The sequence below is a fragment of the Chinchilla lanigera genome, unplaced genomic scaffold (genome assembly GCF_000276665.1).
Source record: "Chinchilla lanigera isolate Chin_1 unplaced genomic scaffold, ChiLan1.0 scaffold00004, whole genome shotgun sequence".
Classification (NCBI taxonomy): Eukaryota; Metazoa; Chordata; class Mammalia; order Rodentia; family Chinchillidae; genus Chinchilla; species Chinchilla lanigera.
Genome location: NW_004955405.1, coordinates 9,660,162 through 9,679,098, shown reverse-complemented (window position 1 = coordinate 9,679,098; position 18,937 = coordinate 9,660,162). Strand labels below are relative to the sequence as shown.

The window sequence follows — 18,937 nt, the reverse complement described above, 5'->3', positions numbered from 1 at the left end:
CAGTATTTTCTTGGTAAATATGTGAGGTACTGCACAGGTATGTACCCAAATGGCCAAACAGTTATGACATATTTATATTGGCCTGAAGAGCCTCTTCACTCTGCCGCCGGAGTCAGGCCCAAATTCGGCCATTCTCTTGAACATATTGTCCCACGGAAGAAGCCGCCGCCGCCAGGGAAACAGACCGGGCTCGGCGGGGTCGCCGCTCCCCTCGAAGGCTCCGCTCCTCCCGCGCGGGCCCAGGAGGTGGGTTTCTAGCCGAAAGAGGGCACGTCACCGGGCCTCTCGGGGCTGAGCGGCGGCCGGCTCCTGCGGGTTGGTGCGGATACCGCGGGCCATTCAGCCGCGCGGCGCAGCGGAGCGGAAGGCGGGGCGACAGTGAAGCCGTGCGCAGGCGCAGTGAACTCGCGCGCACCCGCGCACACTGCGCACGCGCCTTGCCGTTGCCGTAACCTCAGGGAAGGACCCGTCTAGGAGTTCCGGAAAGAATTTGGAGAAAGGAAGGAAGTCTTAATAAAGAGAGGATTGTAGCGTTCTCCAGAACTTAAGACTATGAGTTTCCACATGGGAAGATTCTATCAGGCAGCCGGCACAGAGGTGACAACAGACCGACGTCAAAACTATCTTTGTGTGAACCTTGAGAACACGAGGAAGAAGAGATCCGCACTGGAATCGGAATAGCTTCAGGTTGCTCAGTAGCAACCTTGGAATTTAGGGAGCAAAGTATTACTTAGCATTCTGAAGGAGAATTACAGTTTACTCTTTGATACCAAGCCATTGTCAACCAAAAGTATGCATAGAATTTAAGTTTCAGACATGCTAAATCTCAAAAGTTCATGCCTCCTTTCTCAAGGAATGTCCTGGAGATGTTATCCGTTAAGGAGGGAATGAACTAGGAAAAAGGAAATCATGAAGTTGGGATACGCAACAAGTATGAAACAGAAAATAACAAGATGACTGTCTCAGTGAAGAGCCGGGATGACAGTTCGGAGCATAGAAAACAACCTGTCCAGATTAGGGTCCTTAGGAGATACTGCTGGGGAAAGAGTTGACAAAATTCCAACTGTCTGAAGCCTCATGAAGAGATTTACATATTAGACCTAAAGTTGGGAAGTCGACATAGTTACACTCAGAAAACAAAGCAGATTTAAGGATCATGTGGTTGTTTGTTCTAGGGAAAACAAAATCTTGTACAAGAAAAGAAAGTAATTGTATTTAGTGTTACGTAAACCAAGTGTTGCACTAACATAAAAATATGTCGTTACATTTGGAAGGATGGACTTTGGAGAAGGGTGCCATGGGTGATGGGGCTGAAAAGGAAATAGAGTTTAAACTTTAACTTTGTGCTAGGAAATCATTGTCCTAAAGTTGAAATAGTAAGAAGGAACACTGTAAACCTAGTATTTATTTATTTATTTATTTTTGAGTACCAGGAATCGAACTCAAGACCTTGCACTTGCTAGGCTTGTGCCACTGAGCAATATCCCCAGCCCTGTAAACCTAGTATTTAAAAGCATGGAGGTAACTAAAATTATTAAGCTAAAAGCAGGTAGTTTAATTTTTAATAGTTCCATTCAGCTACTTTTGAGAAAATGCTTTGCCAGTGATTCCATAAAATAGACGTGCGTGTTCTGTGGGGTTAGTAATACCTAGTGTCAGATGAAGAGCTCAGTTGTGATATGCAGTATCACACGTAAGTAGGAACTGAGGTTTTTGAACAAGATCAAACATTGACATTTGTTTTTCTATCTGCAGATTACAAGCAGAAATTTGGTTTGGAAGCTTAATTGTGTTAAACATAATTGGGATAGTTAAAAATACTTATCAAAAACATTGAGACAAATTTCCAACAAGCATTGTTTTCCCTCTTCAGTCAACTTTTATTAATCTCTGACTGTTTTCTCAGTCAGCCTCTAGGGCTGGGTTATCCGACATGCCTTGGGTATGTACTGTGTCTCAGCTTTCTAAAAAGCATTCACTTTTCAAATATTTTTCCCATACTTGAGCTCACTTTTTGTTCTTCAAACATCGTACAGTATCCTGATATGGTGAAACTCATATTCTCCCCTCTTTTTTATTTAGTATATATTTCAGTGCATAATACCTGTATCATGGGGTGTTAGTATGTATACATAGCACATCTTGATCCTTTTTACTTCCCCTTCTCTTCTCTGCCTCCCTTCTCCCCCATCCTCAAATCCCCTTCTCATCTCAACAAAGGCTATCTTCCTATTTCCTATTATCTGTTTAAATTATTTATACTTCAGGTTTCTCATATAAGAGACACCATGTGATACTTAACCTTCTGTCTCTGATTGATTTTACTTATCACTGTGGGCTCAAGATGCATCAATTTTCCTGCAGATTATTCAGATTTACTCTTCTGTATGGTTGAGTAGTACTCCATGGTGTATATATACCACATTTTCTTTATTCATTCATCTGTTGTAGACTTGTGGGCTGTTTCCAATTTTGGCTACTATGAATTGTGGTGCTATAAACATGGCTATATAGGTATCACATAATAAGATTCTTAAACTCTTTCAGGAAGATCCCCATAGGAGGGATAGATGAGTTAAATGGAATCTGTACTTTTAGTTTTTGAGGAATTTTCATACTGATTTCCATAGTGGTTGCACTAGTTTACATCCCTATCAACAATGTAGAAGCATTCTTTTTTCTTGCAACCTTGCTAGCATTTGTGTTTTGAGTTATTAAGGATAGATAGCATTCTTCTGGGGAAACATGGAATCTGCGTTATTTTGATGTTTATTTCTGTAATGATGCCTAACACTTTCATGTGCCCGTTGACCATTTGTACTTCTTTGAAGTGTCTATTCATTGCAGTTGCCCGTTTTTTTGACTGGGTATTTTATTTTGGGGGTCTGTTTTTTTTGAGTTCTTTCTTCAATCTAGACATTACTCCTCAGTCTGAGGAGCAGCTCACATCTGTGAGTTTACTTACCTCAGTGTGATTCAAGAATGTAAGCCTAATGTTGCAGTTGTGTAGAAGCCCTCTGCTGCCTCCCTATGGCTGAGCTCTGCACTACATTAAAATGGATCAGACAGATTTGGAATCGCTGTCCAAGTTGTTGTGTTATAATCCTGTGGAGCTGAAGAGTAAGAAAAAAATGTCAGAATACTGGATATGAAGGAACACACTAACTAATCAGCAAGATATTAATTCCATTAACTAATATTTACTTGAGCATATGTCATGCTTAAGTCATTTCTGAGTGTTTGGGATATGGGAATGCAAAAGAGTAAAAGAAATTCTGTCCTCTTTCCTATGAGGATAGTGGATCAGCACAGTGTCAGCAATGTCACATGGTACAGCAGGCATCCAAGTGAGGCATCAGAGAGCAGCCCACTAAGAGGTGTCAGAGCCTGTTGGGGGGGGCATCTATTATGGGATGGGAGAGTGTTGGGAGATTGGTTATATATTAGCAAAGCCATCAAGTAATTAATATAGTAAGGATATATTTTAAAGATATTTAGTGTAATGGATGCCAGGTTTATCACTGTCTGTGAAGGGAGGTAAGACATGGTGAAAGGATAAAACTGTAATGATCTCTGTGATGTGAGATGGGAATCAGCAGTATTGTTGTGAATTTATGAATTTCAATATAAATAGATAGCTATAGAGACAAATGTACTTTACGTATGTATATCTTCTAGTTCTATCTACCAGTAGGGACCAAAGACAGTGATACTGAGTATTCATATGTTGCTATTTAAAAATATTTTTAAAAATATCTTTTTTGTTTTTGTTTTTGTTTTGTACCGGGAATCGAACTCATGACATTGCGCTTGCCAGGCAGGCGCTGTGCTGCTGAGCTAAAGCCAAAAAAACAAAACAAAACAAAAAAAAACCCGTTATCTACTATGAGAAATCAATACTTTTTGTAGAAATGGCTATTCCAGGACTGGAGCTGGGAAAGCAGATGAGCCTTAGAATATTTTATGCGAGAAAGCAAGAAGTGCTCAAGATGATAGGCTCATATCGAAATGGCACAGAATCTGTATGCAGGGGCTCACTGGTCAAATTTAGAACAATGTAAACATCAAAAAATGATAGTAATGGATTACAGCTCATTATAACTTCAATAAAGTAGAAGCTATAGATCCACACTATCAAAATATAATACATTGAAAATTTAATAAACAATTGTCTCAAAGTAAAACTCCCATCAAATACTTCATAGTGGAGATTATTTTCCAACATCATCTTAATCAAGTATTCCAAGTGAATGTCAACAGTCATAGGACAAGTCAGAACTATGGGGTGTCTAAGAAGACTCAGCCAGGAAAGCATCATTTCTGCAGCATTCTTGACAAAGAACCACAACCTAAGAGATTTTCAGGCCTGGAAATATAGCTCAGCAGTGGAGCTCCTGCATAGTATTTGTGAGGACATGCGTTTCATTCCCAGCAATGAAAAATAAAAAAAAAAACAGAGAAACTTTAAGGACATTCAATGATGACTCTGGTCTTCAAAAACATCAACAATAAAGAGTCAAAAAAAAAAATGAGAACTGAAAAAATTATCCAGATAGAGATTTTTTAAAAAGACAACCAAATATATCACATGATTGTGAGTTAAAACTTTTTGCTTTCAAGACTATCTTAGGACAATTGATGAAATGAAATGGCAGCTGATGGTTGGATTATAGTAATGTACCAGTGTAAATTTTCTGACTTGGAGGATCATTTGAAGTTGTGCAGGAGAATGTCTTTGTAAAAATGACATGCTGAAGTGCTCAGAGCTATTGGATGCTAAGTTGGCAATTCACTCTCAAATGCCTCAGAGAAAAATAGAAGGCCTTTCTACTTGTGAATTTTTAGAAAGAACAACATTGCCTCAATTCCCCCTCCTTTTTTTTTTTTGACAGTTCTCGGAATTGAACCCAGGGCCTCACATATGCTGAGGAAATGCTTCCATTTTAGTGTTTGTTTGTTTTTTTTAAATCCAACGAAAATACTTTATTCAAATACTTTATTCATCAAATATTTAAATACTTTATTCATTTCCCAAAACAAATAAACTATTTTGAGTTGAAATGAAGAAAAAAGGCCAAGTTAAAATATGACCAGAAGTAGTTTTCATTTAGTGGGAGCTGAAGTCATTATATACTTTCTAATCAAATATCTGTCCCACATGGCAAGCTTTTCTGGGTCACGGTTTATCAGGCGGAAGCCTTTGCTGCTTTTGCTTTGTTTTCCCCCTTTCTTCCCTCTTGTTTTGCCTTCAACCTTTTTCTCTGCCTGTGGTTCATCCATACCGGGTACTGTCCACTCTGATCTAGAAGGGTCTTTTTGTTTCTCTATCTTAGTCTCCATTTTTATGTCATCTTTTTCATCATTATTCGCCACATACTCCATTTTGTCTCGGCACTGTTTGGGTACCACAACAGTTACTATCTCTTGAACATCTTTCATTAAAGCATCGCAGTCTACTTCGAGAATACTTTTAAGTCTGTTGAGCTCCTTTGGGGCATTCTTTTTTCTCTTTTCAGCATGTGTGTTTCTTTTCCACTTACCCTGTAAACTTTTAGCCATGTTTTACCTGAGAAATGCTAGAACACGCTCACCGCAGAGCCCACCCCATTTTAGTGTTTTTTAAAAATGCAAGAAGCTTTGTCCTCTTACAAATTATATTTTGGTGAGAAAAAATAAACACAGTAGTCCTCTCTTACGGAGACACATTTCAAGACCTGCCGTGGATTCCTGAAACTGCAGAAATTACCTAACTAATATATAGTATATTTTTTCTTCATCTATATAGCATGATAAAATTTAATTTATTATTTAGACACACTGAGGAATTACCAATAAACGCTAATAAAATACACCAGTGACTATATTAAGTAAAATAAGAGATATTTGAATATAAGCACTTGGCTACTGCCACGGTGAGTCTGAAAACGAAGTTGGCTGCTCAGTGACTAAAGAGCAGGTAGCGTATGAATGTGAGAACAGTGGACAAAGGCATGATTCCTCTCTGGGTAGGACAGAGCAGAAAGGGCCAAAAATGTATCACACTACTCAGCATGGCATGCGATTTAGTCTGGGAAGCGTCTCCTTGGTACACTCACACATTTAGTATTGAAATAGCATACAAAGAGGCAGCAAGAAGGACTGGGAAGAGGCAGTCTGTGAGGGAGGATGCAAGTGAGGAGAAGCGGAAGGACACACGTTTTAGAAGTATGAAGTTTTCTTTGTCAACTGCTGCTGAGAAATCATGTAAGATGAGCAGAGAACAGTCACTGGGTTTGCACCAAGGAGCCACAGGAGACAGTGTGGGCAAGTAGTTAAAGCTGAGAGAGGACAGAAGTCAGATTAGAAAGGCTGAGAAGAGAACGGGAGGTGAGGACATGGAGAGGGGCGAGTACGGCTTCCCCGCAGGAGTCTTGCTGTAAAAGGCGCAGAGGATGCAGTGGAAGCTGGAGGGTATCGTGGGGCGAGCGGGGCGTTCTCTGTAAGATGGGCGGTCACGAAGGCGGTTTGTCCAGTGAAGGAGGTGATGCAGCACAAAGGGAGAAACCGGGAGAGCTCGGAGCAGTGAGCAGGAGGGAACGGTGACTGCAGGTGGAGCAGAGGCCCTGCATCCCAGAAATGAGGGGGAAAGGGAAGAAGAATGCAGGGGCAGTGTACCCTCCAAGCTGGCGACATGGAGGGGAGATTTTACATGGAGTGATCACCTTCTTTAAGGGTAATGTGAGGCCAGGTGACCTGCCGAGAGCAAGGGAGAGTACAATTATTATAGGCAGCTAAGTTAGGTAGGAATATCATAGGCAGTCAGACAGGGCTGGACCTTTGAGAGGTCAATGCAGAAGACAACGGTCGCTGGAGGCACATTCACTGAAGGCCAGGTTTCAAGAAAAAGAAGAACTACTCACCCATACACTCCCCTAGTGAGAAAAGCAGTAATTGATATTCTAGGGAGGCATCAATCACCTTGGGGCACAGACCAAACCTCCTTAACCCGCCCCTTCCAGGAGAGTCCTTGCTATGCGACCTGCTTCCCCACTGGATCCCCACTTATCAATATTACCCATGCAACTATACTTGTTGTGTACTTCTTGATTGACCATAGTTTTGTCCCACCTCAAACCCATCCTATGATTTGCCATTGGATCAATATTGCCTAAGCAACTATACTTGTAATCTTATCAATTGATTATGCTTCTGTTCCACCTTAAGTCCACCTCACCTTGTGGCCTTGCTCAATAAAGCACCCTTGAGAAGCGGGGTTGGTGGGCAACCCACTTTCTGGGCCCCTTGCTGTCCCTGTCAGACAGAAACTTTCATTCTCTCAATAAATTCTTCCTACTCTTAAACTGCATTGTTCCTAGAATCCATTCCTTGTTTTTAGAGAACAGGAACTCGACATTTTGGATCTAGCAGGTTGGGAGTTTCATTTCCCTATAACAGAATGAAGTATAGAAAGGGTTAAGACATGTGTGTTGGAGCACTGACCAGAGAAGGGGAGAAGTAAAATAATCCTGGTCATTTTGTTATAGACAGCTAAGTTAGGTAGCAATATTGTAGGCCGGCAGACAGGGCTGGGCCCTGTAAGGGGCCAGCACACAGGACTGAATACTTTGCAACTGTGGGGAGACACAGACACCTGCTGAGGGCCAGACCTCAAGACAAAAGATGAAGGAACACTCCAAAATACTTCCCTAAGGATAAACAACAGTGATTGATATTCTAAATAGGTGTCAAATCACCTTGAGAAAACCAGGAAGAGCCGCTGACCCGCCACAAAAAGCCCCAGTTCTGTTTCCTGCCTGCTTGCTACAAGACTTCCTTCCCCATCTGATCCTCATTTAATCCATATTACCTGAGCAATTTTGCTTGTAATCTTATTGGTCGACCATAGTTTGTCCCATCTCATGCCCACTTTGTGATTTCCCATTTTTCTCCACCTTGGACCTGCCTCACCTCAGGGTTTTTGCTCTATAAAAATCCCTAGAAAATGCAGGGTTCTCAGCAACGCACTCGGTACACCTTCAGTCTCTCTCATTCAGACAGAAGCTTTCTTTCTCCAGTACATATCTTTTCTGCTCTTAGCCTCCATAGTTCCTGGAATTCATTCTTAGATCCACCCCCACCCCCACCCCACCCCCACACCGGGGATTGAACTCACAACCTTGCGCTTGCCAGGCAGGTGCTGTGCCGCTGAGCTAAATCCCCAGCCCTCATTCTTAGATTTTGGATAACACGAACTTGTACTCAAAATCTAGCAGATTGGGAGTTTCCTGTGTATCAGTTTTGGTGAGTGGGGTCTCCACGAAATATTGAAGAGAGGTGGCTGAGATGGCCAGGTCACCTGGAGGGCACAGGTGAGATTAATGGGTATGGGTTTAAGGTGAGATTTCTCAGCCTGCTTGTGGGGTTTTCTCCAGCAATATCCTGCTGTTTTGGTGCAAGTGAAAATATAGGAGTGCCATGCCTTGCTGTTTAAATAATATATACGTATATATGCTCTCTTGAGATATTAGATATACTACCTAATAGACAGACAAGACTTGTATTGCTTGTATTGCATACACTTTAATGATGTTATCTATTTTTTTTTTTACAATATGCATAATTTTACTCCTGTGGTTAATTATACCGCAAGCTCATTTGTTTTAGATTTTGTTGAAATATATGATTCCAAATTGGGGGAGAACAACAGCTCGTTTAATGTCTTTAATGTCTTCCTTATATAAGATCCATCTAAATGTTCTTTCAGGGTAAAGCAAATTGACATATAAAATTGTGAGTACTTTTAAAGTGGCACAAATGTAGGATTTCCCAGAAAATACTTGAACCAAAGGTCACATCCGTTATGAAAATCAAATTCTTAATTCAGACTGTCTCTATTTTTAGCTGCTTGGCATTCTGCTCCTTAAAAATGTTTGTATTATTCAGCAAAGAGTTGTTCATCTGTTTTATGAAATGGCTAAAGAGATGAAGGCATCAGATACCTACACAGCTGAGGTTTTTGCCATGATCAATTTGTTTTAAGATGATATTTTGCTGTTTTTAAAATCTACTATTGGTAAATAATGGTACCATTCAAGATTAACTCTGGATCATTTTATTGCTAAAGAACTGAAAGTACTGGAGATGTCTTTGAGAATCAAGATTTTAGGTAAATTTCACCAGCAAGAGTTCTATGAGCTACTGAAAAATAGGACTAATAGCGAGTAAAGAACAGATCAGTGAACCTAAGGCTTTCAAGAAAAAAGTAATTTGTTCTGCTTCTATGAATGTTGTTTGTAGGGAAACAATGTTACTGTGATCTTTCACTTAGCTATTTCTTCCTTAATTTGTAAGAGAAGCAAAACAAGCTGCAGAATGACAATCTGCTGTTACACTCCACAGCCGCTAACATACTGAGTAAGATCTCGACCTTGACAATGATTTCTCCATGCCACCCTGTAGAGAAAAGTGAAACACATAGACAAAGGGTTAAAGCAGATCTTTAGTGTAATAAATAGATTTCACATACTTGGGGACAAGAACATATTTTATCAATAAAGAAAATATAGGCTATAGCTGGATCTTGTTATTGCTATTTATTGAATAGAGATATATAATTATACTTTGTTCCCCCTCAAATCCTTTGTGGAGCACCGAATGCTGAAAAGTAATATTGAGTTATGTTCATTGCACATTTATTTATTCTATGAATAATTAACTATTAAACTGTGAAGAACCTCAAAAACGTTAGAAACCCCCCAAAATAAATGGTGTTTTTTTTTTTTTTTTTTTTTGTCTCTTTGAAACAGGGTCTCGCTATGCGGTTCAGGCTGGCCCTGAGCTCACTTTGTAGCCCAGGCGGGTCTTAAACTTGCAACGATCCTCCTGCCTCAGCCTCCCCAGTGCTGGCTCCATCATGCCCAGCTAAACGGTGTATTTGAACAGGAAGATTCTGAGTAAGTTAAAGTAGATTGTTTCTTGAGGGATGGAGGAAAAACATTGTTTTATGTAAGTAAAAAACTGTAATATTCAACTCCCAGAATAACATGTTTGGTCTTAAAAGCTTTCTGTCATTGCATATATTATCAGGGAGATAAAAGATTTCCCAGGTAATTCTTAACACATACCATGCTCTAATGCCTTGTGGGTCCCTGACAACCCTCTTTGCACATGTCACTGCTTCAGCGATGTCATTTTGCAGCAAGGCTGAAAGAGATGATGAGGAATGAAAACGGTGTTCACTGGAACTTCATTTCAAGTTAGACTAAGCCAACTGAGCACAAAAAAACACAAACACTTCATTTACACATTTGACTCTGTTTTCATGTACTAATAGCATATAAAGCCCTAGAATTACTAGCTAATATGACCAAATGTCCTTTTGGTTCTCCAAACTAAAAAACACATTGCATACCTATGTTTTTGTCTTTTTTTTTTACTTTGGGTTTTTTGTTTTGTTTTGTTTTGTTCATTGCATACCTATGTTTTATGCAGTTCTACCCCAAATAAACAATAAGAAATGTATAGAAGTACGTATGCACAAAGGTGTCTGTAGTAATTTATAAAAGGTAAAATGTAAACAAATTAAGTGCTTAATAGTAAGAGTTGGGTCAACAAGTTATAGTATTTACATATTAAATCTATTCTCGGGGCTGGGAATTTAGCTCAGCGGCAAAAGCGCCTGCCTGTCAAGCGCAAGGTCATGAGTTTGGTTCCCGGTACTGGAGAAAAACAAAAAAAAAAAAAAACAAAAAAAACCAAAACAAACAAACAAAAAAATCTATTCTCCCTCTTCAAAAGCTATTGCAGAATTATATTTTATATGAAATGATTTTGTGTGAAAGTGAACAGTAAAGCAGTATATATAATAAAACTTAATTTTTGTAAAAACACAAATTGGTTACATATTTATAGGCCAATATGGACGTGATATAATCTCACTTCTATGTACATGATTAGTATAGAATTACTGTTGTTATTATTTTTCTAAGACAGGGTCTAACTATGTGATTCAGTCTGGCTTTGAGCTCACTATGTACTGCAGGATGGCCTCAAACTTGCAGCAATCCTCCTGCCTCAGTCTACCAAGTGCTGGGATTACATATGTGTGCCACCATGCCTGACAGTGCTATAGAATTATTCTTTTTTTTTTTTGGTTTTTCTCTGGTACCGGGAACCGAACTCACGACCTTGCACTTGCCAGGCAGGCGCTTTGCCGCTGAGCTAAATCCTCAGCCCCCTAGAATTATTAATGTAATAAAAAGTCCTCTTTTTACACAACACTGTAGTAAAAGTGCCTAGTAAAGTTTTCCTCAGCAATTCTACTAGCAATAATTTGTCCTAAGGAAATGATAAAAAATGCACTCAAGCACATATACACACACAATGTTGTTCTTAGCAATTTGCAAAGGGGGGAAATGCAAACAAACTAAATGCTAATTAGTATAGCTGGATCAAAAAATTATATAGTATTCATTCAGTAGAATTCTATTTACTGTCTTTATTGATAACACAGATTAGTACTTGTTGATATGGAAACAATTTTCTGTGATAAGTGAACTGTAAAGCTGTATAACAAAATTTAATTTTTGTAAAAACACATATTGCCTATGCATTTGTATATGGGCTCATATGGGCATGATACAATTTCACTTCTATAAACATGGTTGATATGTATTCTGTCAGAATATATACTAAAATTACCAGTGGATATAAATCTCTGCATAGTATGATTTTGGCTGTTTTTTCTTGCTTGCAATTTATAATGTTATGCAATAATAATATTATATAATAGGAAAAAATTTCAAAAGTAAATTAACTGGACTAAAAAATTCTAAAATTTTTCATGTCACTTAAGCATATTTACATTTAAATATTAACAATATGAAATTTGCAATATCCATAAACTATTTTATGTACTAAAGATTCAACATGTAATTTCTATTTTAATATGCATGTATTTGGCATGTAATAAATTGTGTGTTCCTTTTTTATAAAATGAAATGAATATGATCACAAATGAATAAATCTATAAATTAATTTTTAAGTGTGAGTGAGATCATTTGGAAAGTAATTTTTTAGAGATACAAACAAATGTATTTAAAAATAAAATATCACGGGGCTGGGGATTTAGCTCAGCGGCAAAGCGCCTGCCTGGCAAGCACAAGGTTGTGAGTTCGGTTCCTGGTACCGGAGAAAAACCAAAAAAAAAACAAAAAAAAACCCAAAAAAATCACATAGTTACTAATGCATTTTAAAACATTTTAGCAAATATATACTGTTAAAATGTTACATGTAATTATTGCTAAAAGTACCCAGGCATCTACTGATATCTAATTTTCTATTGACAACATTTCATAATAGAAGATAAAACAATTAATAAAGGACCATACAACCAAATTTTCCCTGAATTTCCCCTGAGTAAATACGGGGGTAGGACACTGTTCTGCACAAAGCTTCAAGAAGTCTCTTTAAAAGAAATCAATAAATAATCCCAGAAACATTTGAAAATTTTAAAACACCAGCATTTATAATATCAGCTCTTTATTTCTATTTATTTTTAATTTTTGCTTTTGTCATGCTGCGGATGGAACCCCGGGATCTCGTTCATGTTAAGCAGCTCCTCTACTCTGTTATACCCTAGCACTAATTTCTCACTTAGGGAATTTTGAAGGGGATAGAAGTCACTTCTTTGTATTTGGGAGGTAGTTGGGATGTAGTTTCTCTAGGTAACTGATGAATCTTTCCGGGGTATGTTTTTGTCATTGACTCTCTGTTCTCCATAACCAGATAGGTCCTGGCCATCACTTCTATGGTATCTTGTCTTACCTTCGCAGGATATTCCGCAGGCGTTAACTGCTTTTGGGGTTTTACCATTGTTACACCAGTACCGACTATTAATCTGGAATATCCCATAATCAGTGCTTTCATCTCCAGGGTTGTAGTTTGTAGCTTTTGTGTTATAATCACTTTCCCATTTGGCCAAACACATCCCTGAAAAGAAATGATTTTTTGTAATAAAGAGCAACACTAAATGTTTTATACTGTATCCTCATATCACTTCTATTCAACTGATTCTTTTTTTTTTTTTTGTCTTTTTTTGAGACAGGGCTTCGCTGTGCAGTTCAGCCTGGCCTTGAGCTCACTTTGTAGCCCAGGCTGATCTTGAACTCACAACAATCCTCCTGCCTCAGCCTCCTGAGTGCTGGGATTACAGGTGTGCACCACCACGCCTGGCTGGATATTCAACTAATTTTAATTTATGAAGCTATACCTAATTTATAAAACATCTCAACACTTTATTTATTTTGTTGTTGTTTTGAGACAGGTTCTTGGTATGTTTCCCAGGCTGGTCTCCTGCGCTAAAATTGCCATCCAGCTTCAGGCTCCTGCATAATTGGAACTACAGATGCAGGTCACCCTGCCCAACACCATAGTTTGAAAGGGTCCCTAAGAGAATCTTTCTGCAGTGCAAATCAGTTTGTAAAACTAAGAAAGCACAGGAAAATACTTTTTTAAAAATTTAAAATGGTTTCTCCCATTGTTTTTTCTCTACCTTTGACCTCATCCCTCAGCCAACATTCAGATTAGAATAGAAAAATCAGCAGATTTGTTGAGTAGATTTAATAAATTTATAGCAGATACATATATTAATGGAAAAATGCGTGTGTGTGTGTGTGTGCACGCGCGCGCGTGCTGGAGATGCATGGTAGATAAATTCTCTAGCACTAATCTACATCACTATCACTTTTTAAATTCTATTTCTTTATTGACTGATTGAATGTGGTGCTAGGGAGCAAACCCAGGGCCTTGTGCATGCAAGGCAGGAGCTCTACCACTGAGCCACATCCCAGCACAACTTTTTTATTTTATTTTGGTACAAGGTCTTGCTATGCAGCCCAGGCTGGCTGCCATTGAACTTGCAATCCTCTTCCTCAGTTTCTCTAGTAGTTGAGATTACAGACTTGTGCTACCCAGCCAGGCTGAAAAGTGCTTTCTATTGGGAAAAGTAAGGATTTCTCTGAGAGGAACAAATTTGTCTATAATACTTAAGGTGAATTTACATGTCAGATTAGAATCTTGCCAACAAGAATTAAAGAATAGGAAAGGATATTCTGTACTTTTATTCATCTATCCATTCACCTATTCACTCACTCTTCCAAAATAGTTGTTGAGAGGGAAACATTTGAATTCAATCTGAAAAGTACGGTGCTTATACTGACAAATATGAAGTAAAGTAGAAAGTAAATTTTTCCCACAGCACATCATGAATTGCATGGAAGAGAATTAAAAATAGTCAGCTCTGAGTAAATAAGAACTGTAAACCATTTCATGCTGAATTTCAGAGATCCTTACATACCAGTGACCAGAGAGAAAAGTTCCTGCTCTCCATTTTTGAGTTCAATGTGATTTTTAAAAATTTTGCTCTGGAAAGTTGCATGTCATGGCAGGGGAAGTTAAGAAAAGAGAAATACAGTGCCACTCTAGTCTCTTGGTCCAAGTTCCAAACAAGTCCTCAAGGTATCTTTTCCTCAGCCTCCTGGGGCCTTTGAATCTGAAGTAATAGGTCAATCTAGTGGGACCAGGAGAAGATAGCACATTCTATGTGAGGTATTGTGTAGAATGTTCCCTGTTCTACCCCCTATTCCTTCATCCACAGCATCTCTGATATTAAAGGGCTAAATTGATGCTTTAGCCATTGCAATTATTCACACCACAAATAAATAAAAGTGTGCAGCCACAAAAATACCCTTCACTATTTATTCTTAGTACCACTTCTGTGTATGGCTAATGATCTGGAGGAGGTCAGGAGGAGAGCAGACTTACAGTTTGCCAGGCTGATTCCATGGTAGCCATCCATTCCAAGTCTTTTTAAAATTCTGGCCAACTCACACCTTTCATAGACTTTTCCCTGGACAGTCACAGAAAAGAGGAGAAGCCCCAGAATGAGGAGAGCTTTCATGTTGACTGCAAGCTGAAACACTGGGCTGCCTGGGCTAAGCCAGTAATGGTATTTAACATTTCTTCACTTCCTTTTTCCTTTCTGGCTCAACTTTTGACCTTTGGGAAAAGCAGGAAGTACTTATTGTCCCTCAACTTCATAAGAAATTTTTTTTAATATTTGGAAAGAGATATTTTGTTGTTCTTAGAATTAATCTGTGATAAAGTATGAAGTGATATTCTTTGAAGACCTGGCTTACAGTGAAATGGGAAGTAGCACTGTTACCACAACGGGAACCTTTTCTATTTTATTATGAATTTGAGCAATTATAGAAAAAAATGACCATTTTGTGTAGTTTTAAATCAGCTGTGACTTATGACAGACATCCATTTTCATTAAATTTTTATGTGTATTCCCTATTTCTTATTGATCTTCACTCAAAATTGTTCTCTACACTCTTGTCCTCTGAGTGGACACAATGCGTGTACCTGGCATTTTAAGGGGTAGATAGCATGACCCCATGGTTCTCATCCAGTTTCCTGCTTTGAACTTTTTGTTACTATTGTAAATTGTACAAATCAATGTTTACTACAGCAAATAAGGTCCATATGCACTCTTTTCTTAACCCCTTTTCTACCATACTTTGCTTCCCATTAACCGACCTCAATATATATTTTCAACTGATACCTTAAAACAGTCATCTCAGGTTAGGCACTTTCTTAGGAACAATGTTAGCAGAACTGAAGAAAAAAAGCAAAGAACAAAAACAACAAACAAGTAGCACAAAACATACTCTGGGTCTGCCTAGGAAGAAAGATTTTGAGCCAATAAAATATCAGCAGCTTGTAGTTTCCCTTGTTTTTCACCAGTGGCAGCTTCTTTCTGCTTGGCCACTGAAAATTTCCAGCTCTGGCTCTCAACTGCTGTTAAGGACCCTGTCTAAAAATCAAGAATAACCCATTATTTTCCCCAGACCAGGTCTCATTTTAGTTGTTTAGTAATGTACAGAGGCAAATTTGGGTGTTCCAAAGAGACACTCAAATCCACTAAAAAGTTAGTATTTTGTCTCTTTTGTACTCTTACTAACTTAAAGACTATCGAGTAAATGTGTATGAAGGTTTCAGTCCTATATTGATGAAATCAATTTTTCTTTTCAAATGTTTGAACAATATAAAGGTATGACTTCTGGGGGTAGATAACCAAGTACGTGCTTGCCACACACAGCCAAATGCTAACAATCATAGATTGTGACAAGTTCAAATGAAAAAGGTGTTTTTTAATCTCTTTAGTTATGTCCCATGGGGCAGGAATTATACACAGTGATAACATTCAGTTATTGTGAAAGGTACACTTAATTGTTAACTTGATTGGTTAACAGCCAGTTTACTAAGGGATTAGTAAATCATGCTTCCGGATATGCCTGGGTGGGTCATGGAGGCCTGGAGATGTCTATCTCTGGTCCCTGCTCCTTTTGCTGTGCTGCTGCTCCTCTGCTCTGCTTCCAGCTGCCATATACTAAGCAGTATTGTTCTCTCATGCCTTTCTGCCATGATGTTCCTGCCTTGGAGCCAACCAACCATGGATTGAATCCTCAGGAACTGTGAACTAAATAAAACCCTCATCCTGTAAGTTTTGTCAGGTAATTTGTCCTAGCAAGAGGCGAGCTAACCAATATAGTTATTTTATTATTTCATTTGAAATAATGAACAAACTATTTAAAAATAAAACACCAAATAGGTACTAACTATTTGGGGGGCAGAGTTTTTTCCCCAGAAATTTTGTATATGCTCCACTTATACCTATTAACATAGGCACATTTTTGTTTTTTAGGATCGACGTTTACAGATCTCAGATGACTTTTTTTGTAGTGCATTGGATAATAATTTATTAATTATTCACAATTTCTAGTTTATTTAGCTTATTTGCCTATCAAGATAGAGAAACAATGATTAATTGTGGTGAGTGTTATGAATTCACAACTCACAAAGAAAATTGGACTAAGGATCTCTGACTTTTGACTATTCTCCCCAATTGAAACTGGCCATAAAAAACCATTTATGAAAGTCTAAAGAATGGTTATGGAACCAGTGTCAAAGGTGGTGAGCTGGAATCACAAGTCTAGCTTTGCTCCCTTCCAAATCCTACTAAAATACCCACAGAACTTTTGAAAGGTATAAGGGCAGCTGGCACATGCCTGTAGTTCTAGATACTAGTAGGATGATTTGAGAAGGTCTCTGTACACAGAAGGTCCAGACTAGCCTGGTGCATTCCAACCAAAGCAAAGCAAAGCAAAGTAAACCAAACCAAATGAAACCAAAGAAAAGGCAATTGTGAAAAAAAATATTCAATTGATAATTAAAGGTGGATGAGTGGTATTTTTGGACAGTGGGAAAACTTACACTATAGTGCTTGTATGAGGGGAAATCAATTCAAAAAACAAGCTGGTTCTTGCCCCTAGAACCTGGGCAGATCTAGGTAACTCTCAAGGCAGCTGAGTACAGCAGTGCTTTGAACAGGAAGACTGCTTGGATTCTCTATGTGGAGCAGTTAAACTCTAAAATCTTCTTCCCCAGGGCAGGAGAGCTGGCTAATGACCTTTCTAAACCCCAGAGGAGAAGGGTGGGAAAATCATTCCTTGGAGAGGATAAACAAGAAACTTTGAACATGAGAATCAAAACCCCCTAAAGGGTTGGGGATATGGCTCAGTAGTATAGACCTAGCTTAGCAGCGAGAGGGCAAGTTTTGATTGAAGAACTACAAAAGTATAACAATAAAATTTTTAAAAAGTGAAAGGCATATGGTTGGCCTGCAGTGATAACCACCTGTTAGAGAACTTGAGTTCTTTAACTCAAGTTGAGTTAGAGATAATAAGGAAATTAGAAGTATGCAAAGAACGCTAACATGCATCTGTAATTATGGGTTTTATTTTACCCACAGACATAAATTTCTCAACAAAAAAGTCTGAGTGATTCACTTTTCTGGATTCATTCAGTTACCAAGCAAAAACTGAGTGTGTACCTAGACCACTTTAGACGAGGTGCAGGCAACTCTGAGACAATAGTAAACATGGAAGGGCGGGCTAGTCAGGGAGGACGGTGAGGTACACTGTCGCCTTGAAAAGTCCCTTGTAGCCAGAGGACTGCAGGCAGCTGAGGGTGGGTGCTCAGTGTTTAGATGGTGTAAACAATGTGAGAAGAAAGCACTGTCTTGGAAATATCATGTTGTCATGATCCAATCACCTTCCAAAAGCCCAACCTATGAGAGCATGAGGCTTTGAGGGGACCCCCAAATATACCTGAAGTAAACAGGGAGTTGAGAGATGGGGCCACATATGGAGGAATTACCAAAAACAGTTTTAAAAGTAAGAATGTTTTCTTTAAAAGCTATTTATAGTTCAGACATTTATAGAGGTATCTTTAAAGTTCAAAAATACTTTTGTGAAAGGCATCCCGGCTTTTAAGTTCTTAAATTGTTTTTATTGCTCTTACTTTTTAAAAAGTAGAGTTAAAAAGAGCTTATTAGGCAGAATTTGAAGTACACATGAAAGAAATAGAATACATAGCTTCAAGAGAGAGATGCACTATATTCGGGAGATGAGATTTTTTGAATGTTTTGAGAGGTGGGCATGTAGGGAATTTGTGAATTTATAGGAAGTTGTATCTTGGTCTTGTTTTATGGGGGAAAAGGGTGGCCACAGAACAATTGTGACCAATTTTAGAGGTGAAAAAAGTGAGCCCAGTCTATTTTTTAAAAGATGGGTCATCAAAATATTTTTCCATAAAGCATTGCTTGAATTCTCTCAGTCTGTTCCCTTATGATCAGCTTCCTGATGCTTATCAGCTAAGCTAGTTAGTGGATTTAAAGTATATTTAAGGAATTCTGGGTATGATGGGCCTGGAAGAAAAGAAGTATAACCCAGTCTAGGGAGTACAGATATGGACAACCTTGTGTACAGATATGAACAACCTTGTGTACAACTATGGACAACCTTGTGTACAGATATGAACAACCTTGTGTACA

General features: G+C 38.6%; 2 protein-coding genes and 1 pseudogene across 2 annotated transcripts in view; all 3 read right to left on the bottom strand.

Moving 5' to 3' along the window:
• Yeats4 (YEATS domain containing 4) overlaps positions 1-1,398 on the bottom strand; it is a 28,841-nt gene extending 27,443 nt beyond the window's left edge. Inside the window, exon 1 of the mRNA XM_005374299.2 lies at positions 76-1,398. Coding sequence (XP_005374356.1) covers positions 76-144 — 69 coding nt within the window. The 5' untranslated portion in view covers positions 145-1,398. The remainder of the gene's footprint in view (positions 1-75) is intronic.
• Positions 1,399-5,014: 3,616 nt separating this feature from the next.
• On the bottom strand, positions 5,015-8,106 carry LOC102023976 (annotated as a pseudogene).
• A 469-nt stretch (positions 8,107-8,575) lies between these two features.
• Positions 8,576-14,980, bottom strand: LOC102023662 (lysozyme C). Its single transcript, XM_005374298.1, has 4 exons — positions 14,803-14,980; positions 12,805-12,969; positions 10,104-10,182; positions 8,576-9,432 (listed from the first exon to the last, which is right to left on the bottom strand). Exons 1-4 carry the CDS (start codon positions 14,936-14,938, stop codon positions 9,366-9,368), a joined length of 447 nt encoding a protein of 148 aa, XP_005374355.1. The 5' UTR covers positions 14,939-14,980; the 3' UTR covers positions 8,576-9,365.
• Positions 14,981-18,937: the final 3,957 nt, after the last annotated feature.

Coding starts and splice junctions, on each gene's coding strand:
- LOC102023662 (XM_005374298.1), bottom strand. CDS start 14,938: ATGAAAGCTCTCCTCATTCTGGGGCTTCTCCTCTTTTCTGTGACTGTC. Junction 12,970..14,802: donor TGGAATCAGCCTGGCAAACT/GTAAGTCTGCTC, acceptor ATTTCTTTTCAG/GGATGTGTTTGGCCAAATGG. Junction 10,183..12,804: donor CTGCGGAATATCCTGCGAAG/GTAAGACAAGAT, acceptor CATCTCTTTCAG/CCTTGCTGCAAAATGACATC.